This window comes from Glycine max, chromosome 2, assembly GCF_000004515.6.
Source record: "Glycine max cultivar Williams 82 chromosome 2, Glycine_max_v4.0, whole genome shotgun sequence".
NCBI lineage: Eukaryota > Viridiplantae > Streptophyta > Magnoliopsida > Fabales > Fabaceae > Glycine > Glycine max.
The window spans coordinates 6,315,986-6,343,334 of NC_016089.4; the positions used below are offsets into that span (position 1 = coordinate 6,315,986).

The 27,349-nt window shown below is 31.0% G+C and overlaps 4 protein-coding genes and 2 non-coding genes across 7 annotated transcripts; 4 read left to right on the forward strand and 2 right to left on the reverse strand.

Annotated features, from left to right (window-relative positions):
* The first annotated feature begins 878 nt into the window (after positions 1 to 878).
* Positions 879 to 1,382, forward strand: LOC100306627 (arabinogalactan protein 14). Its single transcript, XM_003518194.3, has one exon. The coding sequence runs from the start codon at positions 1,027 to 1,029 to the stop codon at positions 1,192 to 1,194; it is 168 nt and encodes a 55-aa protein (XP_003518242.1). The 5' UTR covers positions 879 to 1,026; the 3' UTR covers positions 1,195 to 1,382.
* A 1,780-nt stretch (positions 1,383 to 3,162) lies between these two features.
* Positions 3,163 to 3,282, forward strand: LOC113000980 (small nucleolar RNA U19). Its single transcript, XR_003266288.1, has one exon. It is a non-coding gene; the product is annotated as a small nucleolar RNA U19 (small nucleolar RNA).
* A 14-nt stretch (positions 3,283 to 3,296) lies between these two features.
* On the forward strand, positions 3,297 to 3,471 carry LOC113000998 (small nucleolar RNA snoR138). The gene has a single exon (XR_003266307.1). It is a non-coding gene; the product is annotated as a small nucleolar RNA snoR138 (small nucleolar RNA).
* Positions 3,472 to 7,194: 3,723 nt separating this feature from the next.
* Positions 7,195 to 8,827, reverse strand: LOC100810509 (uncharacterized). The gene is given in 2 exon segments (NM_001252764.2): positions 7,195 to 7,535; positions 8,117 to 8,827. Coding segments are annotated over 2 exon segments (807 nt in total). The 5' UTR covers positions 8,807 to 8,827; the 3' UTR covers positions 7,195 to 7,418.
* A 3,065-nt stretch (positions 8,828 to 11,892) lies between these two features.
* LOC100813728 (thioredoxin-like superfamily protein) lies at positions 11,893 to 15,122 on the reverse strand. Its single transcript, NM_001255598.2, has 4 exons — positions 14,878 to 15,122; positions 13,330 to 13,511; positions 12,743 to 12,867; positions 11,893 to 12,585 (listed from the first exon to the last, which is right to left on the reverse strand). The coding sequence occupies exons 1-4, from the start codon at positions 15,034 to 15,036 to the stop codon at positions 12,152 to 12,154; spliced, it is 900 nt and encodes a 299-aa protein (NP_001242527.2). The 5' UTR covers positions 15,037 to 15,122; the 3' UTR covers positions 11,893 to 12,151.
* A 2,960-nt stretch (positions 15,123 to 18,082) lies between these two features.
* On the forward strand, positions 18,083 to 21,249 carry LOC100817453 (putative eukaryotic translation initiation factor 4E). Of its 2 annotated transcripts, none has more exons than NM_001354850.1 (6): positions 18,083 to 18,342; positions 19,237 to 19,335; positions 19,441 to 19,545; positions 19,709 to 19,786; positions 20,467 to 20,586; positions 20,707 to 21,249. In NM_001354850.1, the coding sequence occupies exons 1-6, from the start codon at positions 18,178 to 18,180 to the stop codon at positions 20,836 to 20,838; spliced, it is 699 nt and encodes a 232-aa protein (NP_001341779.1). In that variant the 5' UTR covers positions 18,083 to 18,177; the 3' UTR covers positions 20,839 to 21,249. The 2 variants fall into 2 exon arrangements, with proteins under 2 accessions (NP_001341779.1, NP_001341780.1); NM_001354851.1 differs by having other exon boundaries at positions 19,240 to 19,335.
* Positions 21,250 to 27,349: the final 6,100 nt, after the last annotated feature.

Genomic DNA, 27,349 nt, shown 5'->3' on the forward strand with positions numbered 1-27,349 from the left:
TGGTGTTTTCTTTTTTCTTTTTCTTCCTAAAAATAAGATATTTCCGTAGTCAAAAGTTATGAGAGCAATAATCTATTTAGGCGAGCTTATCCATAAAAACTTTTAGAAAATATAAGAAAAATTGAAATGAATTTTTTCGTAAGTTAAAATTAATTTATGCGTATGAGAAACATATTTCATTTTTTTTCTTATTTTATTTTTTTAAAAGTCCTTGAATTGGATTTTATATTTCTAAACAAAATTTTCTCTATACACATGACATGAAAATTTGTTATTTTCTTTTTAATATTATCATTTAATCATGAATTGTTGTAGTACTATATCATAAGATTCTTGAATTTTATAAAATTACTTTAAACTACTTTATAAAATAAAAACATTTATATTAACAATTAATACAACAAAACTAAGCTTTATAAATGAATCTAAAAACATTGTAAAAAGGCATTATTTCAAAAAAAAAATCTTATTTGAAGATGTTTAGTAATTTATTTTAACCTAACTTTAACTCAGTCGAATAATGTTTGTTCTCTTAAAAATAAAACATAACTTATTTACTAAACACAAGTAAAAAATAAGACGATACATCTCCCCCCCAAAATGATAATAAGTTTAAAATAAATAAATAAAAACTCTGCATGGCCTTTTCTTCTTGTCCTAATAACAAATGCCCCATGCATACCAACATTTTACAACATAAATTAGGACAAATATATTTAAAACATAAAAGCTGATCCAACCCATAAATAATCTCCTTTCTTTGTTGGAAGCCATAAGGCAGCCTTGAAATTCTCGAAAATAAAAAAAAAAAATGTTGGGGCAGCAGCTATAGCCTGCCCGTTACAAAAAACAATAATCCCTACACATTTTGTTGTGTTCTTCTTTCATCAACTATATAAAAACATCCTACACCCCTTTGTTTTCACCCCACTACTACTAGTTTTGTGCATTTGCCTCCTCTTCTCAAGTCTCTTTAATTTCTCAAAGGAAAAAGAAGAAGAAACAAAATTTTATTTTGAGAAAAAAATGGAGGCATTGAAGATGAATCTTTTCTTTTTTGTCATGGCCATGCTGATCATGGCAGCATCAGCTGCAGATTCACCAGCTCCAAGTCCCACATCGGATGCTACCACCTTATTCGTGCCAACAGCGGTTGCTTCACTCGTTGCTCTTGCTTTTGGGATTCTCTTCTGAGTTTCTCAACAATGAAGCAAACAACTAATTGTATTGTATGGGATTCATTGTGTTTTCATCATTATTATGATCCATATTGTTTTATGACACATTCATTCCCCACTGTACTTCTTTACTTGTTATGTTTATATGGGCTTTAATTTGAATTTGATGATGTAATATTAATGTGATTTGGTTGGTTTCATTAATTTGTTCATGATGCCCCCTTTTTTTGGTTACATTATTGAGCATTCTACTTATTCTTTATGAAGCTATGATCGAGCTTTATTTCAATTTATTTGCCATCCAAAACTTCTCCCCTGAAAGAAAATATGATCCAGCTTCTTCGTTTGAAAATCAGAAAGCATTTCAAAAACAAAACGGGAAAGAAATTTAATTGAACGCAAACCTAAATATGTTTTATGGCACTTTATTTGGTTTTTCAGTTATTTTTTAGCTTTTTTTTATTGCCAATTCTTAGGCTAATATCAAGTTTCCATGACGATTTTAAACTTTACTTCTTTGCACAACTCAACCGTCATGGTAGAGAATTTGAGTAATTTGTACAAGATCCTTTCGAACTTTGTTCTTTTTATGCTGCATAAACATTAAAAAAAAAAAAAACTAACCTACAGAATCTAACAAATGAAATACCTAATGCATCTGCTAAAAGCTTGTCACTTAAACTGCGAGGACAAGCATTGTAAATATCAAGTTGGCTGTCTTGTAATGCTCCATGCCTAGCAAGGCTATCAACAACTTTTTATTAAGGGAAGGAGACAAAAACTACTAGTATTACATATTTACCTCTATTAAGGGGTGACTTTGTATCTTAATTTTTTAATTTCTTTTTTTAGAATCAATTTTCAAATTTCAATACAAGAATAAAGGATGACATCAGTAGATAGATAATAGTATAAAAGATATCTTAATAATATTTTTAATAAAAACGAACAAAATTTTAACATTCTTTTTTAAAAATAAAATAAAGCATCGTATATGTAAATTTGTATGAAAAAAAGTAGTCCATACTTTTACATTAAAAGAGAAGGTCGAGTAACATTTGCATATCTTAGAAGAGGAGAATCCTATTTACTATGAATATTAGTATTTGTAATATCGAGGGGTTCATATATAATTATTTTTAATTAAATATATATAAAAAAACTTATTAAGAAAGATAAAATTTAGAGTAAATAATTAATTTCATCTTAAAAATGCGAAGTGCAGACAATTTATTCCTTAAAAATAATAAAATGATAAAAAAGTTTTTGAAAGTCCAATTCATGACTCATCTTACTCCTAAAATTCAAAAAGTAGTATGATTTAAGTAATAATTTTAAAACACTTTCTAAGACTTAAAATAACAATAAATAATTAAGTTTAAAGACTAAAATATTCATCTTAGTTTTTTTTATATATATATCTTTTTAGTCATTTTAATTTTAATATATTACTTTTTATTTTTGTAAAATTATTATTATTATTTTGTCCTTACCTACTATATTTATTTTATTTTTTATATTATAGTATTTTAGATAATATTTTTTAATTATTCAAAATGTTATTTAAAGTGAAATACTAAAAATAACATAAATATAATTTACAAGAATTAAAAAAAAAACTCTAAATTAGAAATACTATAAACATATTTAAACCAAAAGAAAAGACAGGAGAATGTAACGGAGGGTAATAAGGTGAATTGAATCCAAAAACCTTCATTTTAAATTGGGAAGGAAGAAACCCTAAAGCCCAAACTGAAAAAGCTCAGAGCACAAGTTTTATGTTGCTGCGCCGCTTAGGTCATTATTCTCTCTCTCCTTTGCAGTATAAATCACATTCTTTCTCTATCCCTTCCACTCACTCTACAAGCTTCAGAATCCATCAACCTTCCCAACACCATGTTTTTTCTCCCGTTCTTAAATCACTTCCCAAACGTGCTTTTCATTATGCCTCTTTGAGTAGCCCTATGAAAATACCCAATTTCATACGCGGCTTAGTTAGGAGGCGCACATCAATCGGAACTAAATTCACGTTTGCTTCCATTCAGAGATAGGCCTTTTGAAGGGACTCTGATATCATTTGTCCCTCAAGCAGCCTTTCACATTTTTATTTTTAATTTCTTTGCCTTCAGAATAACTTAACGGCGAAAACAAACGCTGTTTTGTTCAGACAGAGGCGCAAATCAAATGTTAATAATCTGAATACGTTTGAGGGTACGGAACACATCATCCCCTGTTCCTGACCTAGATATATTCGGATATTCACATTTTATTATTATTATTATTATTATTATTTTCAATTTTATAGTTAATTTACTGGTAATTGTTTTTGTTGGCTTGAAGAACCTTGTAGTAATTTGTATATTATTAAATTATATGGTATTGATTAAAGCCTCCCCAGAAAGCTGAAAGAACTTAAAATGTTAGGTCTTTCGGTTCGCACGGAGGCTAAGAGCTAGAGGGTTCGTCCCGACGAATCTTTTGAAGGAGAGGAACAATTTTTTGTATTCTTGTTCTTTTCTCATCTAGATTCGGACACTTTTTAATTATTATTCTGATAAAGGGTTTCAATCAGTGATTAAATTTGGCTCAATTGGTTAAAGTCTCTCTTTTTTTTACATTAAATGGGATTAAGAGGGTGTTGTGCAAAATTAGGAGAATAACACGGAAAAGAACGCCAGATTTAGAAAAACAGCAATGGAGTAACAACTTATGTTGTATTTTTATCCTATATGATGGACAACAAGGACAAAGAGAAGCTCTTTGCTTCTTCTGGTTTGCTCAACGCCAATTTAATCTAATTTTTGACTAATTTGATGGCATTAATACTATGTCAAAGCATGTTTAGTCTAACAAATGATTCAAACTGATTATAAATTTTAAGTCAAACTGGCTAAACATAATAACGATGGTGAGGCTAGTGATAAAATAAAAATAATAACAAAAATGCAATTACAGTGATAACACTAGAAAAAATCTAAATGGAAATGCTTTCATAACGGAAATGTATTTTCATTTATATCATTTATGCAATCCTAGGATGAGAATTGCAATTTCCTTTAAATTTTGGACTTTTAAACACATGATGCGATCATAAAAAAGGACTTGATTTTAGAACCAACTCAAATGGTTTGTTTTTTCATTTTATCAAACTTTTATATTTTGTTATAATTTCTCATTTTATGCGTAATCTACATGTATTGGTTCTTCTCTTGGGGGCATAATCCCTTCCATTCACCAAAAGAAAAATCAACACATGGGGAATAAGTTTCTGTGTTGTGGAACTTCCAATTAATTATCAGGGAAAAGAGAGCGGGACATACCACAAGCTAAAAAGTGTAAATGTGACCATGTTCATTAACAAGAGCAAAGAAATTCAACGCTTGAACTCTCAACAAGGAATTAAATGGTTCAACACTTCAACCTCTACTAATGCATCATATCTAGTATATCTATGACCATAATGTGCCAACAACTGATGGTATAAAGTATCCATGAAAACTCAAATGATCGAGTTGAGTTAGATCGCTAGTTTATTTAAATGATGATTAACCATTATTAATCTATTAACAAGCACTTTCTGTCCAAAAAGAAAAATCCATTGACATATACAAAGCAAAAAATCACCTAGCATATTACTATGTATCCAAGATTTCTATCAATTGAAGTTGGAATGGATATAGTAAAAGGGGTTGTTCTTTCACCAGTGATGAACACATTAAATTAAAAGACGCGTTTTACATTGAACACGATTATTTCGGAAGGACAATATATATAGTGATGTCGAACACCAAAAAACATAACCAAGATTCCTTGGTATCCTTTTTCAGCTTTTTCTTTGATCCCCAAGTTGTGAATCTCGAATTATTGGAATCTTTGGCAACCCCACAATTCCAATTCAAAATACAGGGTACATTCAATAGATAGTTCCGAAAGGGATATCACCATCACACTATCACAGCCAATTTCTCTTATTTCAAATGAACATTTACCACCCCACGTCACTCATGTTGACAATGAAGCAATGAACACCGTGTGCCATTAGTGATCGTCCATATAGGCAACTAGAGCGAGTCATTGTCCCAAGTGGGTCATGTCTCAATTAATCTTTACTTTGTTTGGATGGATGGCTTATACTATCTTTCATTTTCTCTCTTCTTCACAATTTGTGACTTCATGCATATCACAAATATCTTCACGTGAGTGGGGGAATTCTTGTTAATTTGCCCTTTAGATTTATGTGGGTTTCTCTTTTTCATTAGAGGCGTAAGCAGAATGAAGAAGCAACTACTTGACAATAACGGGTAACCCCTGCCTCGACTAGCTACTTCAGTGGTTGATGAAACTAAAATGGAGAAATAAATAAATCTAGAAACAGAATAGAACATTAAGGTACCCTCTTAATGTACTTAAGGTTCCTTCCAAGTTCTAAAAACTTGATGATAAACATGGGTAATTAGTTATATTATAATTAATTAAGAAAGAAATAATAGGTAACACTAAGGTCGTGGGCTTAAACCATATGAAAGGAGAGGATCATTAATCAAATAATTAGTTGTTCAAAGGCCTGGTTTAAGTGAATTGCACAGAATTGATAATTATTCAAACTTGTCCTAATCAAGACAAATCAAAGTGTTTGGGCTCTTGTGGTCATAGATATTGGGCTAGAATAAGTAATTTGCATATTTCCAAAAGTTTATGATAGCATCCCAACTCCCAAGATAGGCACAAAACAAGGAGGAAGACCATATGGAGGAACTTGTATTTTCTTTGAATAAAACTTTGTTCTCTACTGTCTTCATTTGTAAAAGATGTAGTCGTAATATTGTTCTAACATTCTTCTTCAACCATTATAATTAGAACAATATTTCCTACCAGCAATATTAAATAAATTAATAATTTTATCTATTGAAAAATATTCAAATTATTTAAATATAAAATTTCATTAAACAAGTTTACAACTCATATAAGTCTAAAAGATTAAAATGAAAATTTGTACATAACATTAGACTCAACCTAAGTCTACTTTAAGGCATTGAAATTTTTACACATGATCTCATTGGCAGATATGGTTTCATAAAGTTACAATCTTAGTGACATGGAAAAGATATTATAAAAATCTTTCAATGATATATCCATAACTATGTTAAGAATTTTAGGAAGCATTGAAATCTATGTAAAATGGTATGTCAACCTATTAGACACTTTTGAAATAAGATCGACGTACCTTTAATATTATTAAACACCTCTTAACCGTATCACAATTAAAATAGCTCCTTTTCTTGTTCGGATATCTCTTTAACACAATTTGAACACTTCTCCGATACGATTTAAGCATAAGTTAAGAGAGTGAGTTAACACTTACTCTTAGTTAAATACTTTCTAGACACTGTTACACATAAAATAAAATGAAACAAAAAAGTTAACTTATATTATAAATATTACAATTGTAGCATTATTTTTGTTAGACTCATTTTCACATGACTTAACTAGTAATTTTAACTTTTAAGAAATATAATTCATCTTACTAATTTTCTTTTATAAAGATTATATTTCTATTGTGAAATAATCCCTCTTAATATTTTATTCGCGAGGGTCGTTAATGCAGTTTTATATGAAAACTGTAAAGCCCAAAAGTGCTCGTAACTCACTACTTTGTTTTGATAATGCGAATTATATATATATAACTTATAAGCGGTGTTACACTATTTTATATTTTGGATATTAGTTGTATCTGTGTCAAAATTAGTACTTCATAGTTAGTTACTCAACATGTTTTACGCTTTGAATTCTTAAATTTCTTTCGGTAATTCTTGTCAAATATCATACTGAATGTAAATCTTCCTTAGACTATATTAATATTAGGAGAATCATTGATATCTTCAAAATTTTAGATCATTTTACCTTTATAAGTTGACTCCACTTCATTTTTTAAAACCTTCGCATCGTTTCACCTGAGTTGTCAATTACCAAAAACCAAAACTAAAGCTAGAAACATCTTGAATTCTTGATACATAAATTCCAAAATATTAATCAAATAATAATAATAAAAAAAAGTGCCTCTGATCTGTGACTTAATTTACAAGACCACAGAAAATATACAGAACAAACAACAACAATAAGGTAACATCTGGCATCATGTTATTTACAGCAACATAGGATAGGGCCAGATTAATAGATCTTATAGCATGGTTGATCCATTGTAGACTACAATTGCTTCACGAAGGCACCTAATCAATGCTTTCAAAGACCATCATAGTAACCACCAACGCTTATGTGAGCTCTGCTCATAGGAACACCTCTTGCTGCTGAAATTGCATCATTCAATTTGGTCGCATGCTGCACCACTTGCTTAATCCTCTGAAATCACAATCAAGGACTAGTTCAACATCCGACAACCCATTAAAAAAAACACAATTGGACTAAAACCAGTAAACTATTCAGTATTCCAAATTCCAATCATAGTAAAATTCCAACCTTACCACAAAATAAACAGACTTCTCTTTTCCATAACATTTCTGAAACACATAACACAATCCTATAATAAATCATAAACAAAATTTTACTATTTTAACCAAAGTTTTAAATTATGGTCACACTTTTGTCGCGATCTTTGATATTGCAACTTATTCCGCCACAATTTCAGTCGTGTTGTGGTTACGAATATTTCAAAGAACCAAAACTTACGTGCAATTTCATTAGTGCTTTTGATGTTACTCTCTAATTAGAATTGGAGTTTTACTATCTGTGAAATAAAGGTTTTTATTAAATGTTTACACACTAAGGTGAAACTTTAATTCTGATTGAGAAATTGCATATTAAACTTCAAAAACCTTGATATTGCAGTCAAAATTTTGGTCGTAGACAGTGTCTAGAACATTGGTTTTAACAATTTTATAAGCAACAAACCAAATAAAAAAAATATTGAGGGACTAGCTAACCTTGTCATCAGTATAGATCTGGAACCGAATCTTCTGATCCTGCTTTAGTTTGTTCCTCTGCTGGCTTCCAAAGAAGAGAACACAAATAGTAGCAGCAGCAACACCAAAAGAACAGATAGCTCCAACACCTGTCAAACTCCACTTCCACAAGTTGAAACCACTGTTGTTGTCTTCCTCCCAAGTGGACTCCTCTTCTTTGTCACACACATCCTTCTCAATAACCCTCCTTCTGGGAGAGGTGATGATCTCCATGGCCTCACCTTTGTCCTCAAATTTCAAGGAACCAGCAGCATCCATTGGAGCCAAGATTCCCCTTTTCATGTCCACAAACTCACTTTTCTCCTTGATCTTGAAGAAAACCTTCACTCTATCAGCTTCCACTGTCTCAAATTCCTTTGTGTTCTCTGATGGGGTAGCAATAGCCACTTCCATAGGACTACTCTTGATGATGTCTTTCACCAAAATATCTTCTGGGGCCTTCCCAATTTTTGGCTCCAATTGAATTGGCAAAGGGACTAGTTGAGTTCTCACCCTTGGTGGTGGTGGTGATGAGCAAAAGTAGTCCATGTCAAAGATGCCCTCGGAGTCCAATTTTCCAAAGGAATTCTGCTTTTGCTTTTGCTTCCCACCCTCTTCATTGAAATCAAGGTAGCCATCATCAGAGAGAAACTCCCACTCATCAATATCCATTAGTGTGGTTCAGGAGTGATCACAAGAAGCAACAAGGTTGGTTGATTGGTATGGTGTGTCAAATGGAAAGAAAAATTGATTACAAGTTGGAATTTTGAAAATTGGGTGTTGATTTATTGAATCAAAAGAAGGTGGCTTTGGGGGAATTTCAATTGAGAATTGAAAGAGCATGCCACCATGGATTTGTCCTGATGGAACTCATAGGCCATCATCAGCATATGACATGGTTTGAGTGCTTATCTTTGTTGAAGATGACAAATTTGAGTATGGTCCATGTGGGCCCCACCAAGGATAATTACCTAGATAGGATTCCTGGATATTTCTTTCCAATTTTCTACTGGATTATTAAACTCTATTATAAGTACACTCAAAAAAGAGTATTAAAGTACACCAAAAAAATGAAACCAAACTCTATTATATGCCTAAATAATAGTGGACGGTTTACTTTGGATAAAGCTCAGTTTTGATTCTGTGCGCAAAAACGAAGTAATAGCTAAATGACCAAGGTAATCAAATTAGGTTCTACCTTTTAATTAATTATTTATTGTTATCAGCCGGTGATTTTGTATCGACAACAAGTAGAGAGGTGTTTTCACATGTGAAGAAAAATAAAAATTTCTTTTGTTGCTTTTGTTCTGACCAATAGAGATAGAAGGGGGGGAGAGAGATTGTCGGTTGCTTGTTGAAAAAGACATAAAGAAAGTAAAAGAAGGAAGGTAGAGTGAGACCTCAGCAATTGTCCATAAGTTTGAACTCTTTTCTAGCATATTAATAATTAAATAACATTAAAATGTAATATTGTCAAGTGAAATTTTTATTAATTATAACTATGTTTTTTTTCTCGTTTATTGTAATACTTGACTATCTTTATTTTTATTTACAAGATTTAATTACTTAATTCATCATAATTAATTAAGAAAAATAATTAATTTAATTGATATAATTTTTTTCTTAAATTAATATTTAATATTCTCCCATCTCTTCTAAAAATCAATATTATGTGTTTTTTAAAAATAAATTACATAATTTATCACTCAATTAAAGATGACCCAACTGAATAACACAAACATGTTTTTTACATAATTTGTTTTTGAAAGACAGGTGACAATTTTCAGCTGCTAATATTTTAAATTAACTATTTTAAAATTTAAAGTTAATGAAACATTAATATTTTTAATGAAAAATAAAATAAAAGATTAAAATAAATCTTTAAACAGCATAAATAATTAAAATAAAACTTTCAAAACTTTTTTTAAGGTAAAAAAACTTTTAAAACTTAATATACCAAAATAAAAAAATACTAAAATATAAAGGAGCAACAGTGAAATTTAACCTATCCAAGGTTTATATTAGGGACTGAACAACATTTTGTGTTCAATTTGACAGGGATCGATTCTTGCCCATGCAAGAGGCGACATCATCACTAATCCTACACCACATATTGTGTTATATTGCTGTGGAGAAATTTCACAAAATAGTAGAAAGTTAGAAAGTTGAAGTGATTTGTTTGAAAGTATAAATCCACAATGAAACTTCAATTTAACCACAACATTGAATAAGTTAAGAGAAATAAACATTTATGCGGAGAGACTTCACACAATAGTAGAACGTTAGAAAGTTGAAGGGATTTGTTTGGAAGAGAAAATCCCTGACGAAACTTCAATTTAACCACAACATAGAAAGTTTGTTACAAGCAATCTTTTTATCATTTAACTATTGGAGAGAAATTTATTTATAATTTATAAATAAAAAATTTTGTATAATAATTTTAAAAAAGGGATTTATGTAAAAAAAAAAACTAAATTTTATGATAATGATATTTTTATTATTTTTGTGTGTTTAGATTTTGAATTTAAGTATCACAGTTATAAAATAGAAGTATTATGTGAATTTTAAAAATAAATGTGAAATGTAAAAAGCAAAAAAAAATAAGATTGATAATTTATTCTAAATTTAATTTTGATCATCAACTTTGATTATATAATTGAAATTGTCTTATTTAACCTTTTTCACTTCATACACTTCTTGTATATAGATACATGACTTACGAGAGGGCAGCCCAAGTGAGACAAATCACAAAAGCATATCTTAAGGAAATAAAATCTTTAGGAATTTTTTTTGTTGGCCATGATAGAACAATTTTCTTATTACTTTTTTATATTAAAAGATTTTATTTATTTATTAAAAGTATATCGTAGGTGTGCAACATTTTTGTAGTACTCTTCTAGCCTGAAGAAGTAATAAGCAATGAGAGGTAACCAACCACAATTGAAAGAACAAGTGTAATATATCAAATTTAACCATCATTGAATTTATGAGCATATGCCAATTTAATTTTTAAAATTTTAAAAAAAATACTATTTTAATCTGTTTGAAATAATCAAACGAGAATTATTTTAGCCTATAAAATTACAAAATTAAAGACTAGTGGCTTATATTTGATTTTCATATATTAAAATGACATTTTTGTAATTTTAGAAATTATTAACTGCTACTGATAATTCCAGTGACTAATTTAAAGTATTTATCGCAATGAAAAACGTTGCAAGACTCTTACAATTCCACCAACAAAAACTTGAAATTGAAACATAGCAACAAACAAGTTTCTATAGCAACCATACGTAATTGTCGAATGTTGCCCTAGTCGCCTATGCAAACAAGCACATGAACCCTGTTCTGCAAGCATAAGGATGCCGGTATACTAGGAAGAGTGCTTGCAACACACTTCATACACAATCTTTACTATTAATTAAGAATTACAAAATCATTAATAGATCTCATTAAATAAGTGAATCCACAAAGTTTTGTGATATCCGATAGATACCAATCAAGAATAGAGAATATGTTCAAAATAGAGTATTAGAAAGTGTGTTAGTAATAAATACAAGATAAATCTATAATGCTATTTAGTCACCGTCAGCCACACTTTGTTAAGTGGATGATAGATAATACCTGAATTGATTTATTCTTTCTTCCAGACTTTGAAAATAATGGAAGTTGGTTGAGCACTTGAGCTGCAAAATGTTTTAAGTGGGGCTAATGTGGGTGTTGGGGAAAGGTTGTTGAGAAGGATGCTTCGTGCTTATATCACAATGTGTGTATGATTTCATTCAGAAAAAAACTAATTTACAAGAAAGGAACAATTCTCAAATTTATATGCTTGTTCGCTTCCTCCCAAACCCGGCTTAAAACATAAATCAACATTTGGCTTTTAATACTACAACAAAATAAGCAAGAGAGAAGAAGACTATGTGTTGCCAAGCTTCACTGAAAGCTTGAGGATATAATATTATCTAATAAAAATAAACTCTTAACTACCCTCAAAATGACATCATAATAAGGTTGTTAGTTCAAACTTTGGGTGGATGATCTAGCTGATGATGACTCACCAAGGGAAACAGAAGTTATAGATGAAGCCCAAACGCGGGCACTCCTTGCCTTTTCGTGAAAAGTCCTGGTCTTGCACAGTCTTAGCTTGTTCCAAATCCTCCTGACATCGATCACCTGAAGCACGCGCCCCATCATTTGGCAGGTCTCACCAAAAATTTGCAAGTTCAGATGAGGAATGCAGGAAATCCAAAATGCTCGGAGATGTGATCCAATCTTGGGGAGAACAAAAAGAAGTAACCTCAAACAGAGAAACAATACAGAGAATAGCAAGTAGGGTTCCCTACTCCATGTTTCTTTCATAGACAAACTGAATAGGTTTGTAGTTGAATTCTCATCACTCATCGTGCTGGTTGATGGACTAATAACTATATTACTACTTGGTGCAAACCCTGATACAAGCGGACAAGTCAATGGATGTAAATTGGGCAAAAAAATATTATCAATCATTGAAGTTTCTTTCACTTCACTCGAGTTACTAATTGGGGAAGAATTGTTGCTTTTAATAATACATTGTATAGTTACAAACAAGAAATTGGATATGCTTACCTGTCTTTCTTTCGTAAAATTCAAAAAGGGAGAGAAGATTGTTTGGACCGTGATATCTCAACTTTGATGTCTGGTTCACTAGTAATATTGCAGGCAAGCTGTGAATTCCATATTTTGAAAAGAAGCTACACAACAAAACAAATGTTGACATCAACATACATTTATAAAGATAGCCTATTGATCATGTCATAATTTCTGCTAAATTTTAAATTCATGTATAAAATACAAAGTTGAAAAAGAAAAGAATATATTTATTGCTTATGGCATTAGCCTAACTAACAGGAAATTGAGAAATGCTAGCAGTTGTGTGAAAAATCCATGTAGGTTTTCATGCCTTAATTACAAGGCATATACTTCGTATTTAGTGGATCCACATGGCTTTCATTTATTCATATAGAATTTTTTCAAAAAACTGTCACAGAGAGTAACATTAGAATTCCTTAATAGGAAATTAGATATTGTTGATCCAGGAATAGAACTAACCACTGCAAGTTATATGCCATAGACAGAGTAGGCAAACAACATACAAAAAAATAGTTTCATCCTTATTTAGAAACTTTAAATAGAAGCAGGGATAACTTCAAAACCTTGGCAAAACTGATGATTTCTCAAGAACCAAATGTTCTACTTGGAGAAACGTGGAACTTAGAATTTCAAATTGAGGAAGCATTTTACGAGAGAATGGGCACCAAGATGCATAAAAGAGTATAGACGTATACTCTGTCCTCTTTATGTCAGAGAAAATTCCTTCAACAAAATTTCCATCCACCTAAACAAATCAAAAATAAAAATTAAATAAATGTCATCAGAATATGCAAATTGTTAATAGATAACTAAATGATCTATGTAACTATTTACTCAAATCTATAACTGGGATTCAGACTAAAGCTAGTGTGAGTGACTTGATTGAAAATTGAAATAATCAAAAAAGGTTATCTATTTTCCTGAGGAAAATATAATCATTCGAAGATTTGACATGATTTTTTTTTCAAGAAAAGAATACAATGACAGGTGTTGCAGTGGTTCAGAAGATGCTAGAGAGCATCGTAATAGTTAACAACACTATATAGCCATCTATAAAAAAAAATTAATGCTAAAAAGTAAAATAAGAAATTTATGCAATCTCCTCATGAATTAAAGCCATAGTTCATATATATTTTTTATCACAATTAAATTATTTTGACTGATACATATGGATCACTCTTTAGAGGTTATTAGAGGACATCAAATGTACATACTCCCTCTGTTCCTATATATAAGACCCAATTACCTAATTCATCAAGATTAAGAAAAATAGTTAGTTTAGTTGATAGCAATAAATTTGTCTTAAATTTATAACTTTTTCCATAATTATCCTTGTCATTAATACTCCCCTCTCTTCTAATTGTTTGTGAATACATTCTCTCTCTTTTTTTAATTAGGGATATTTCTAGTCTAAAAATAATTAATGCAAGAAATATTATAGATTGAGTCTTATCAGAAGGAACAAGCACTAATTCAAACTTGGGTCTTATAAATAGGAATGGAGGGAGTATTTTATTGTTATACCAGTGTGACCATGCCATCCAATGAGAATAATCAAGTCAACTAGTTCTCAATCAGCTACAAACAAAAAAAAAATTACACTTATCAGAGTCAAAAACCACAAACAATACCATCCTGGTCATGAAAACATTGGTGACAACTCCATTTTCAAAACTAATTTTAAAATTTTTCACTTCTCTGTCACAATCCTAGCCATGACAATTGACAAGTACAATAGTTAATCGTTTACAAGCAATTAAGCGTAGCAATCTTTATCCTAGCAAAATCTTCAAGGTCCAAGGCAATACTATAAACTCAATTTGTCTGCTATAAAAACAAAGCAGTTAAAAAAAATAAAATAGTTAACCAAAATAAGAAATATGAGAAATTATCTACACAAGCCTGCAAAATCAAGACTTCAAAACCATTTACGGGTATGAAATTGTCCCTATTAATCAATAGCTACATGAATCGCACAACATGATTCAGATCAAACTATCCAAACATTGAAAACAAAATCTAATAAAACCAGAAACCTAGGAAAAAGCAAACACAGAGCACAAAACAACCTCAATACATGGAAATTAACAAAAATATAAAAAACGAGGTACCTGAAGAGGTGGATTCGATGGGATCGAGATTGGGCATTGTGATTGAAGATTGTAGCGAAATGAAGGCAGCTCGGGAAGGCACGAAGAGGAAGAAGAAGACGCAAACGTGGATTGAATCATTGCCATGCAAAGGAGAAGAAGAATAAGCCAAGCAGCCATGAAGGAAGGAGAAAAGCAAAATGGCAAAACGGGAAAAATAAAGGGAAAAAAGAACGAAAGGTTTTAGAGTCTCTCTCGTCTTTGTTTTAGGAACCTTTCTCTCCCACACATTCATATACTTAAAAATCGCTCTCTCTCCAACCCCGAGTATACCTCGTGTGTGTTTGTTTTTTCTAGACAGTTCGCAATAGCCATTGTTTTTTGAAAAATGAAAAATTCCACACTTTATTTTATTCTTAATCTTGCATTACGTTTTTTTTTTCAACCAAGGTACTACATCTTAATGATACTACAACTTATCTCAAATATTAGAAAAAATAATATTACACACTAACTAAAAAAATTAGTTAATCACTATACACACAAATAACATGAAAATGATGTTAAATTATATTTTAAAAAATTTGGTTTAATTACTCATTTAATTATGATAGTTTTCAAATTTATCATTTTTAATCTCTATAATTAATAAGTAGATTTTTAGTCCTTGAAATTTAATAAGTGAATTTTTTAGTTCATTAAATTTACATTTTAATCCCAAAAGTCATATGTGATTAAATTTTTTTAAGTCTATTAGTTAAAGAATTTTAACTATAGGCACCATTTAGGAATTAAAATGTAAATTTTAGGGACTAGAAAATTCATTTATTAATTATAAAAACTAAAAGGGATAAGTTTAAAAACTATAAAGATTAAATGGATAATTAAATCTAAAAATTTTAAACTTTTCTTAAACAAAAAATGAGTTATCATCTCATACGAATTTTGCTTAAAACAAATAAAATATAATGTGAAAAGCTTGATCAAACAATAATGAAATGGTTTTCTTAATAGACCAAAAACTGATATAATATCTAAAAATAAATCTAAACCCTTTGTTAGTTAAACATGAAGAAAAAAAATAAAGAAAAACACACAAGGTTTATATTGGTTCGACTATATCACCAAGACTACATCAAGTTTTAGACAATTCACCAAGTTTCATTAACTTAACAAAAGTTACAAGTATTCTTTATTGTTACTTCTAGCTATTACAATAACAAGTTATACTCCAAGCTTGATTTCAACAAGATTTGTTGTTTAAGATTGTTTAATGACTAAAAGATGATTGTCTTACAAATATTACACTCAACACTTTAGTCTTTTCTCTTAAGATATACAAAGTATTTTGACAACTTTTTATCTATATAAAGGTCTACAAAAAGTTTTACACAATAAAAAATGAATGAATATTTCACATAAGATTAATTCATATTTTGTTCTTTAAAGCTTATTCTATTTATAATCTTCATCTTTAAGTGTTTGTTGTCCTTCAATGGATTAATTCGTCACTTAAAGTTTTTCGTCAAATGAATTCTAACTATTTAGGCAATTAATGCTTACATTAAATGCATGTTCGTTCTTCATGCAGAGAGTTCATGTTGATAGATTAACGTGACAAACACTTCAGCAGAAAAGTCACTTCTTTTATCAGAGTTGATCTGCATAGTGAAACGTCTTTTGATAAAGGTCAACACTTTTAGATTATGGACTTCATTTATTATTCATAGGATTTTGACTTGATAGATAAAAGAATTTCAAACGCAAAGTATTGAATAAAGGTCTTAAATGCAACACTTAAATGCTATGTCAAATCATGTATGTGAGAGACATCATCTGAAACTTCAAACGATGAGATACAGATCATGATCTGGTAACACACTAGACTCAACTTTTTATCATTTTGTATTGATTTGCATCTAATTAAAATAATTAATAGTCTTGATTTGTTTTTAAGACATAGATGCCTTTTGACTTAAAAATTATTTTTTCCCTAACTTTCCTTCATTGAAAAATTATTGTATTTGATACCAAGAAAAATGCATTTTTCTTCTTCTTATATTTTATACTAGGAGTATGAATTATTTTTTCATTCACATAGGCTAAAATCCTGAACACAAGCTTAAGAGATAAAATTATCTACCAATCATACCATATCATATTAGTTTTAATCTTGTATTTACTTTTACAACATTAGCAAGGGGGAAGACCAAACATACACATGGACGAATGGAAGGAATAAAATATTAAAAAAAACTAAATTTTATTTTTGGTTTATTATATTTTAGTGATTTTATTTTTATTTTGTTATATTTAGTTTTGAAAATTTTATCTTTGATCTTTTATGTTTTCGAAAATGTCATTTCAATCCCTTCTTTTACCTACCATTAACAACAACATTTAGTATTGCTAGTATTTTAAATTTTAAAATAATTAATGTCAAACAATGATAACTAACTTAGTTGTCACTATCTTTATTTTATTTTAAAAATTATAAACCACAAAGAAAAATCCTCTCAACTTCTTATTTTCATATCTAATTTATTTTTCCATATGTGAGATTGATTGTTCAACCTAAGTTGACTTCACTCACCATCATCAATGCCATTTTGAGGTACAAAAATTGCCTTCAAAATTTTTAAAACTTAATATATTAAAAAATACATTACTTCCTAAAAGTAAAAAAATTAATTTAAAAAGTATTTAAAAGTGTAATCTTTCAATCACTTTAGTTCAAAATTTAAAAAACTGCGTGACTTAAAACAATAATATTAATATATGTTGAAAGGATCAAAAGTAATAGTAAATTGCTAATTTTATTTATTTGACTTTTTGTGGACTTATTTTTGTTTTTTCACCCTTTAAAAAATGCAACAACGCTTTAGATTTTCAGCATCAAAATGATGTTTTATCAAATGATTAAATAACAACAACAGAAAATGTTAAATAAATAATTTATATTTCTTTATCTAAGAAAACTATAGTATAATAATATATTTTAAAAACATACGCTAATAATATAAACAAACAATCAACTTATTTTTCTTTCAATAATTTATAAAATATTCATAGCATAAAAATCAAAGTATATGACTATTGACTACACAAGTCCTTTTTTTTTTTTCTGTCATAACACAACTCACAAGAAATGAGAAAAAATGAAAACAAATAAAAAAAAAGGGTTAAAATATTTCTGAAGTGAATCTACCTATAAAGCACAAAAACCCAAGCGCGTTGCTTCCTCTGAACCGAAACGAACCTCAACAACGCTGAGCGCAGAAAGGGGAAAAGGGGATTAGGGTTTAGGAAGCAGCGACAACAATGGATTTCACAGTGGAGAAGAAGGAATCAGAGAACAACGCCGAAAATGCTCACCCAACAACGTTAGATTCTTCTTCTCAATTGGCATCGGCACTTGATTCCAACAACAAAGAAATCGAAGAACGACAAGCTCGTGAACTCAAAGCCGGACTTCACCCCCTAAAGGTTCCTCTCTCTCTCTCTCACTTCCATTTTTATTTCTTCACCACTCAATCGCTCAAACTCTACCAACAATTATTAGTATTGTTCTTGTTTTTAGAATAAAATTTAGATACGGTTTTGGTGCTTTTCTCCGATTAGAACGATAGTTTCACCTTGATAATCTATAGTGAGATATGTAAACTTTTATTACGCGGATTACTGAGGTGAAACTTCAATTTGATTAGAGAATGGAATCAAAAGTATACGAGAACTGCATCTAAGTATTGTCTATTATTATGTGTTTGTTCCTTAAATTAGGGTAATTTTGACTTTGATCCTGGTCTATGGTTGTGTATTTGGGACGAAATGGTTTGCAATGAGAAGTTTGGTGATTCATATCTAGGCTTTTTATTTTTTTAATTTGTTTTTCTTATTTTGGTTTTTTATTGGAGAATGGCAATTTAAGGGCGTAAGTGAAGTTTGCACCAACGCATAGACATGCAGAGGTCCGATGTAATGGCTAAATTGGAAGTTTCGGATTGTGGGTATTTATATTATTTGCTGAGGAAGATGATAAAGAAATTAAAATTTTGGATTGGTTTTTTGTTAAGGTTTTATGTAAGGGTAGCCTGCTTTGATGTATCACTATGATTCTGGGATCTTTCAATTTGACGTAAGGAGTGGTTTTAATTCTGGAAGAGTTGATTGAATGTTGTGTTGGCTGCTTCTGCTTTGAAGTAGTTATATGAGAGATGGTTATGCACTTGATTAGATTGAGCATCTTGATCATTTGAGATGCTTGTTGATTATGTGTGGTAGCTATGTTTGTTTCACTCTATCTTTTATCCTGCTTAGAGGCTGTTGGTGCAATTTAACATTTTGGTGGATTTATTTTGTGTTGCTGGTGATTTCTATTAGCAGCACAAGTTTGTCTTCTGGTACACTCGTCGAACACCTGGAGTTCGAAATCAAACATCATATGAGGACAACATAAAGAAAATTGTTGAATTTAGTACGGTGAGGTCTTTGCTTTGTTGATAGTTGTAGTTGAATATGAGTTCATACTTCATTACAATTATCCATACCTTGTTGATTCCATGATTGTATGTATTGTATTAATAGGTTGAAGGATTTTGGGTCTGCTACTGCCATCTTGCTCGTCCTGCTTCTTTACCTAGTCCAACAGATTTGCACCTTTTCAAGGAAGGAATCCGTCCTCTATGGGAGGTAGATACTTAAAAGTAGTAGCTGAAGTTGCATTTTCTTGCCGATTGAGAATTTATAAGCTGTTCCAATTTTTTGAGGGGGTGGGGGAGGGTGAAAAGGGGGAAGGTGTGTCGTATCGATCTTTTAATTTTCATTGACACACTGCATGATTGTTTTTCTGAAGGACTCTGCTAACTGCAATGGTGGTAAATGGATTATACGATTCAAAAAGGTTGTCTCTGGCCGTTTTTGGGAGGACCTGGTAATGCAAATATTTTCATCTGTAACATTTTTTATCTTCCTTGATAAAATGTATGGCTATGGCATGATTATGGAAAATGTTAACACTTTAATTTATTGAGTGATTATTTAAATCTGTACTTGCACCAACTAGTTTTACTGAAAATCTGATTTTATCCCAATGGTCTGTTTTGATACATATAGTTTATCTGATCCCACTCAGTAGCATAAGTCTTGGTTGTTGTCGTTAATATCTAAATTTTTCATTAAAATTAGATGAATGTTAGCAACATACTCTAATACACTCATTTTAACACACTCTACTATTGGTTCCAATTTTTTTAAAACTACAAAATTATGAGAGAGACTTGTTGAATAAGAAGTAAGACCCGCAAAAAAAAATGTGATTTCAAATAAATTTCAGCCAGTAGTGGAGAGTGTGTTCAAAAGAGTGTTAGAATGTGTTACTAACATTTCTCCTAAAATTATGCAATTTTATGGGCCTCAAATGTTTTGTTGTTGATTTTCACAACTGAAACTGAAGACAGAAACCTACATTTCTGAAGTTAATTGACCAGCTAAAGTACTGTTTGGAATCTCTCTTGTTTGGTTATTTTGATTTCATGACCTGTACCATCAATTGCTATTATATTTCTGTCTTCTATTGTTGGAGACTTGAATGTTTCATAATACTAAGTGCAGGTTCTTGCCTTGGTGGGTGACCAATTGGATTATGGGGATAACATATGTGGTGCAGTACTAAGCATTCGTTTCAACGAGGATATATTGAGTGTCTGGAATCGCAATGCTTCAGACCATCAGGTTGGCATTATTATGGACCCTATTTGTATATGCATATGTAAATTATGCATGTCCTCAGTATTGTTGCTTTTTTTCTTTTATAGAAGCATCCTTAGTATTGTTCCTGCTTTCTCATTACAGGCTGTAATGGCTCTGAGAGATTCAATCAAACGTCACTTAAAGCTTCCTCACAGCTATGTTATGGAGTACAAGCCCCATGATGCCTCTCTGCGAGACAATTCATCTTACAGGAACACTTGGTTGAGAGGCTAGAGATCCAATTGTGTTCTTGCCAAAGTCCCTGCCGTGGAAGCTATATTGCATACTGGTGCAGCTTTCACTCAGCCAGGACTGGTTTCACTCAGCCATTGGCTTCGGTCTAGTGATGGGGCTGGGTGTTCCTGGACTGGTTTCTGTCTTTTGAATTCAATGTACGACAGCTACATTGCTACTGCTTTAAATAGTTTCATTTGGTTACTTGGGGTTCACTCTAATTTTGTGTAGTGTGTCGTAGTTTTTGTAAATAAACTTGTTCGTCTTGTTGCTTTTCACCTCGCTTATGGAGAGAATCATGGCTTTTCATTCCCATTATATATGGTAGATTACTTCTGTAGCGCATTTTACAGAGACATTAATCCTTTGAACTGAGACGATCGATGAGATGGGAGGGGATCAAGTCTACTTTAAACTGATAAATATAGTCTACTTTAAACTGATAAATATTTGTATTGAATTTTGTTATTGGCTTGATTTTAAAATAAAAACATCCGAACAATTTATCACTCATTGTATTTATTTAAAATTAATTTTGCAAAGGTATTTTATTAAAAATATCCAAACCACTCATTCTATACATGTTTGATACAAATGGTGTTCATATTTGAATGTTACTCATTATGTTATATTATGTGATGAATAATTTGGATACCTTTGCATAAGTCTCTCAAGTTGTACCCTTTTACCTTCATTTCATTAAAGAGCATTTTAATGGTAGATCTTAATGGTAGATCTTAAGTTGAAATCTTAAATCATTTTTTGATCTTATCACGTAAGATTTTCTTTAGTGGTAGATTTTATTTTATGATTTTAGATAATTTTTAATAAGTTTCATATGAATTTCACTTTTTAATATTTTTTTTTCTTTTTCTTCTCCCTCAACATTCATGCTCCCCCATCCAGGTAAGTACATCATTTTTTTCTTCGTCTTCTTTTTTTTTTCCTCAACGACCTTCTCTCATTCTCGCAAATTTCTGATTTTCTGTTTTGAATATTTTTTTTTTATTTTTTTTCAAGTATGGTAAGAGATCTTTAGGAGTTTTGTAGAAGAATTCATTCTTCACTCTAAAGATCTCAGATTTCTCTCTATTGCAAGATTCACATCAAATCTTGAGTTCAAATGGCATATCATAGTCCATTGATAGTCAATTAACAATTAATGGAAGGGACTAAAATTATATAATTTTAAAATTTGAAACACCAAAATTATGAATTTTAAAAATAGAAGAAACAAAATTATAAAGTGATACTTGGTTTGAATTTTTTTTAATTTAGAAAACATGTTTGCTTTAATTTATTATTTTCTCTTTTAAAATATGAAAATATTGAAAAACTGCTTGGGGCATTTCAACAAAGAGCTTGTCAACAACAAAAAAGACCTTTTTGAACCCAACGCACAACATTGTGCCGTCAACCACCCTCCACTTGACTGTCGAACCACCTCCTTTTCCGGTGTCGACCTTGCTGCCAACAATCGAAACAGGACACGATGAAACCTAACCAAAAGGGAATGAAATCTCTGAAGGTTGGGTCGCGGTGGTGATAGGTGGCGGTGCGCGGCGTTTTGTTGGTGGAGGTTGGGTCGCCGGAGTTTGCGCTTGTGGTTGTGGAGGACAAGGCAGTGTGGTTGTTTGGGTTATGGTGTGGTGTTTGGAGGTGGGGTGTTAGCCGTTTGATGCATTGATGATGGAGTTTGGAGGTAGGTGGTGCTGCGTGGTGGTGTTTTGGGAGATGAAGGTTGAAGGAGAAGAAGGTAGAGGAAGGATGATGGGTCGAGAGGGTTGGGAACGAAGCTGCCAAAGAAGTTGGTTATAATTACGACTGAGCCACCATGTTTTCACTTTCATAAAAAAACATTTAAAACGACAAATGCTTGTTTTTAATTATCAGTCTTTTTTACGAGAATGTTTTCTCTAAAAATATTTTCAAAAATTAAACCAAACACATATTCAAATGCATTTTCTGTTTTCTTTGAAAATAACAAGCGCCACGTAATTTTGTCATAAACTTAATTATAATCTTTTGTTGCATTTATGAGTTACATATACTAAACGCTACAAGCATAGCAACCCCACCCAGGCAACAATGTAGTATAACTTAAGTTTGTCATGGGAGTTACTATAAAAGTAGTTACAGCATGATTGTGATCTCATACATAAGTCAAATGACATTGCATGCATCATCTATAGGTAAACTATCCTAAACAGATGACTGGAGCCCGATGATACCTGATCAACAATTAGCAATTGTCAGGTTTCAACATACAAAGCAAGAAGCAGCTGGCTGTATTAAACCAAACTGAACTCTATGATGCCACATACTACCTTTTCTGTCATTCTGTGTTTAACCTAACTTATTTACTGACTGTAATACTGTATGCATAAGAATGACTATGTTTACAAATTACAACAACTAGTTCAACTATATGGCCTATAATAACTTATCCTGGTATGAGTCAATAACGTTCTATCATCCAAGCTAAGTATGCTTTTTCTACAATCCTGCCTATTTAATAGTTTGACAAGAAAAAAAATCATATTAGAATTTAGAGGCACTAAGCCACTAACAATTTATGCATGCAACGGATTAAACTCGTGGAATAGATTATAATTTGTTAATGTCCGGAAACAATATGAAGAAAAGTGAGAATTACCACATGCTAATCTTGCACCTGCATTCCCAGTAGTCTTGCTGAGTTCATGCCCACCTGTTTTATAATAAACGAAAAGTTTAAAACTCATAAAAATGGTGATAACTGATAAGATACAAAAACTAAACAGCAAAGTTGTGGACTTAATCTATAAATAAAGGCTAGAATGCTAGGGCAAGTGGTGAAAAGAATTTTAGTCCATCGTGAACTCTAAAAATTCAAACAAGCTAAAGAAAAAAGAAAAAAAAAATCACATCTATTCTCTAGACATTATGTCAAATATAACCAGCAAAATCATGCCAATAGAGACATTAAAGGGGAACCAACAAGGACTCATCTGAATATTACACAAGCATAATACTGAAATATTTATTGGAAAATCTAAACAACAATATTTGGTAGCTTTTGATACTGTCCTCTTTACCTAAAATACAGATACACAGTGGAGCATCTTTATGATTTTTCAACACTAAATAATACAAATATAAAATTATTCCAATCTTTTTTATGCATGACAAGAAGTTACTTCATATATAGACATAATCATTCCATGGGTGCTTGTATTCCTCTTTTTATTTATTTTATATTTTTTGTATGATAATCCCCCCAAAAATATCTTCAGCTTTTACTAGTGTAGTGCATCAAGAAAAAAATCTTAGGCAGCAATGACAGTCCACTAACCAGACAAGAATTCAACTTTTAGTTCTCACTTTAAATTGCCCAAACTTTTGGACCTCCATCACATCCTTGCAGTGATTCTTAAACCTTTGATCTACAAGGATGCATATCATGCGATTGCTCCAATTTGTTTAGGTCATCGTTATTATGGAAGTCACTAGCCTCTTAATACTTGTAATATATAATGTTGTGAGGTTACTTCAAATCTTAAAATATGTTACAACTTTCTGGATCACCATTAATGGAAAGGGGATCCCCCTTAAATGTCTCTATTCTGAATTACTTTCAAATCAAAGACTTGGGTTCTCTCAAATTTTGTAGGTATAGAAGTAGTTCTCTCAAATATAGTGTTTTGTGTCAGTTGAAGTATGCATTGGACATTATTGAAGAGGCTGGCATGCTAGACTGCAAACCAAACGACACTCCTATGGATCCAAATAACAAGGTTCTTCCAGGACAGGGGGAGCCCCTTATTCATCCGGGAAGGTATTAGAGACTAGTTGGTAAGTTGAATTATCTTAGAATGACATGACCAAAAGCAGGTCATACTTATGATACACATCGGGATGCAGCCATTTGAATTTTGAGGTGTGTAAAGGGGTCCCCGGATCAAGCTTATATTATATAACAATAAATGTAACAGCCGTAACTTTAATAAGTAAATAAGAAAATAATAAATTAATACATAAATAAATAAGAAAAAATAAAATAAAAATTATTAGGTCATAAATTTTCACTATATAAGCCAAATGTTAACCTAGAGAGCAGCTTTTTGGAAAACACATTCTGTTCCTTTCTTCTTTTCTGACACACAAGAATCCTAACAGAGCAATCAGAGGAGGAGCTCTAGAGAGCACCAGAGACGCCATCATTGTTAACAGAGAACATTTAAGCGACTACCTCGAGGTAAGGGATGAGTTACTCACGCTTGGGGATTAGAATGAACATGTGTAGGGATCCCTAGAGGATCAATTTTTGGGTTATTTTGGGGTGTTTATGAATTTAATTATGTTTTCATGTTTAATCGCGGATTGAGTGTGTTTGATGAACCAATTGGTGTTCTGTTGCGAGTTTGTTGTAGAATTGATGTGTTCTGTTGCGAGTTTGTTGTAGGATTGATGTGTTTCTCTGTTAGGTGTGTACCTTAGGAATTAGAATTCTTTATAATTAACATAAAAATTGTGTGGTGGTGATTTTGTTTATACCAGATATGTTGGCCTTTCAATCTTGTTCCTGTGCTAATGTATATTGTGTCCAGATAATTATTTTTACACCGCAGTGTATACGTGTACATATATATTGACACTATTTTTTTTTACAAGCTGTATATTTTATTTCACGTGGGTGATTTCTTGTCATGAAATTCATAGGTGTAGGGATTGTTGGATAATTGAATTGGCTAAAATCATTTAAAGAAATTAACTAAAGTTGTATTCACATTGTAATTAGGCATTTTCTTGATGTTGGCAACTTAGTTGAAATATATTTAAAATATAGGTATACATGTTGTTCATAGAAATCAATATGAATATATATTTTATTGTTATATATAATTTGTATTTACTTAATAATATATTTGATATTATTGTGATTACTTTATATTAATATGTATTTAATATTTTTTATATGTTATATGTGATATGTACGTTTACGTTTACGTTAATATATATATTTTGTTATATATTTTGAATATAATATACTTATATATATATTTTACGTGTATTTTATAGTTAGTTGTTTATAAGCCTTGAAGTTAAATATTGTATGTTATTATTATTATGATACATTGTTATCTAATTGTTGAGTATATTTTGTAATTAGTTAGAGTGTGAAATGTTAAACTATAGACATGAAACATGATTGTGAATGAGTGTGTGATTGATATTTGTAGAGATATTACTTGTCATGTAAGTTATGAGTTATACAGTAACCCGACCAGTGTGTACCTTGAGAGAACTTTTATGCGCAGTGTTAAAGAAAATTGTAGGATTCCTAGTTAGGATCCTGAAGGGTTAAACTATAGCGCAATTTGTTAAATATGTTTGAAATATAAGAGTAAGGTCGTGGGTATTATATAACTCATAAACAGTGTCTGCGTGCAAATAAAAAAATAATATTTTAGGGGTTGGACTTGAATCAGGAAGGTGAGGCCCAAACGGATTCTTCGGAGTCTAAGCCTTGGGGGTAAAGATACTCGGTTTGAGTGCTCCTTTAAGCCTATGTTGATCCCATGTGGTTGGGGCATTCTCGCAAAACAGAGTAACCCTGACTGGTCACCTTATGATGTTACTTAGTGAGAGTGATCGAGTATACCCATTGTGTGGTGTGCTTTGTCATGTACTCCTAAGCGTCCCAGTGTTGTTTTTCACTGACATGGTACCACATTGCATATAGGCTTGAGTCTTAGTATAATTGTTGCATAACGCTTGTGTTTGAATTTCATTGAGTTAACAATTGTGGTTGGTGTTATTTTATGGAGTGTGTAAACTTGAATGGGTGTGAATAACGTGTGCGATTTTGTGCAGTAATGCTATTTATATAAATTTAGCTTTAAGTATTATATGTTTCACATGCTCTAATGTTTTATTATATACGAATGTGATAACTCACTTCCGGTGTGTGTTTGTGTTTGGGCTGATTGCCACTTTGTTTCAGGTGAGCCTTCATATGATGAGTCACATGCTAGAGATGGAGAGACTTAGTCTGTGATAGGGATTATGATTTACTGAATGATATAATTGTGTTATACTTTTCTACTTTAGATTTTTTTTTATTATTTATTTAGAGTGGACGGCCTTGTTTTGAGTCGGGATAATCTTATCTTTTATTAAAAAAAGTAATATTCTATTATGTTTTCACTAAGTGGATGTGAACCTTTATCCTTTTGAATTGATTAAATTAAATGTGTTTAAAAAAAATTATTAATTAATTTTGCATGTTTTTTTTCCTTCTTTTATTATTATGTGTTTATAATCTTTTAATTAAATTTTGTATGATTTATTTAATTAGTTAGTTATAATTGTAAGGGTAGAGGGTGTCACAATAAAGGTCATACTTGTAATTGATTATACAATGCTGATTGGGTTGGGTCCCCTCTTGATAGATGTTTTACCTTAGGATATTATGTTCTTGTCATGTTGTCTCTTGGAAAAGTAAGAAGTTTGAGATTGTGACTAGAAT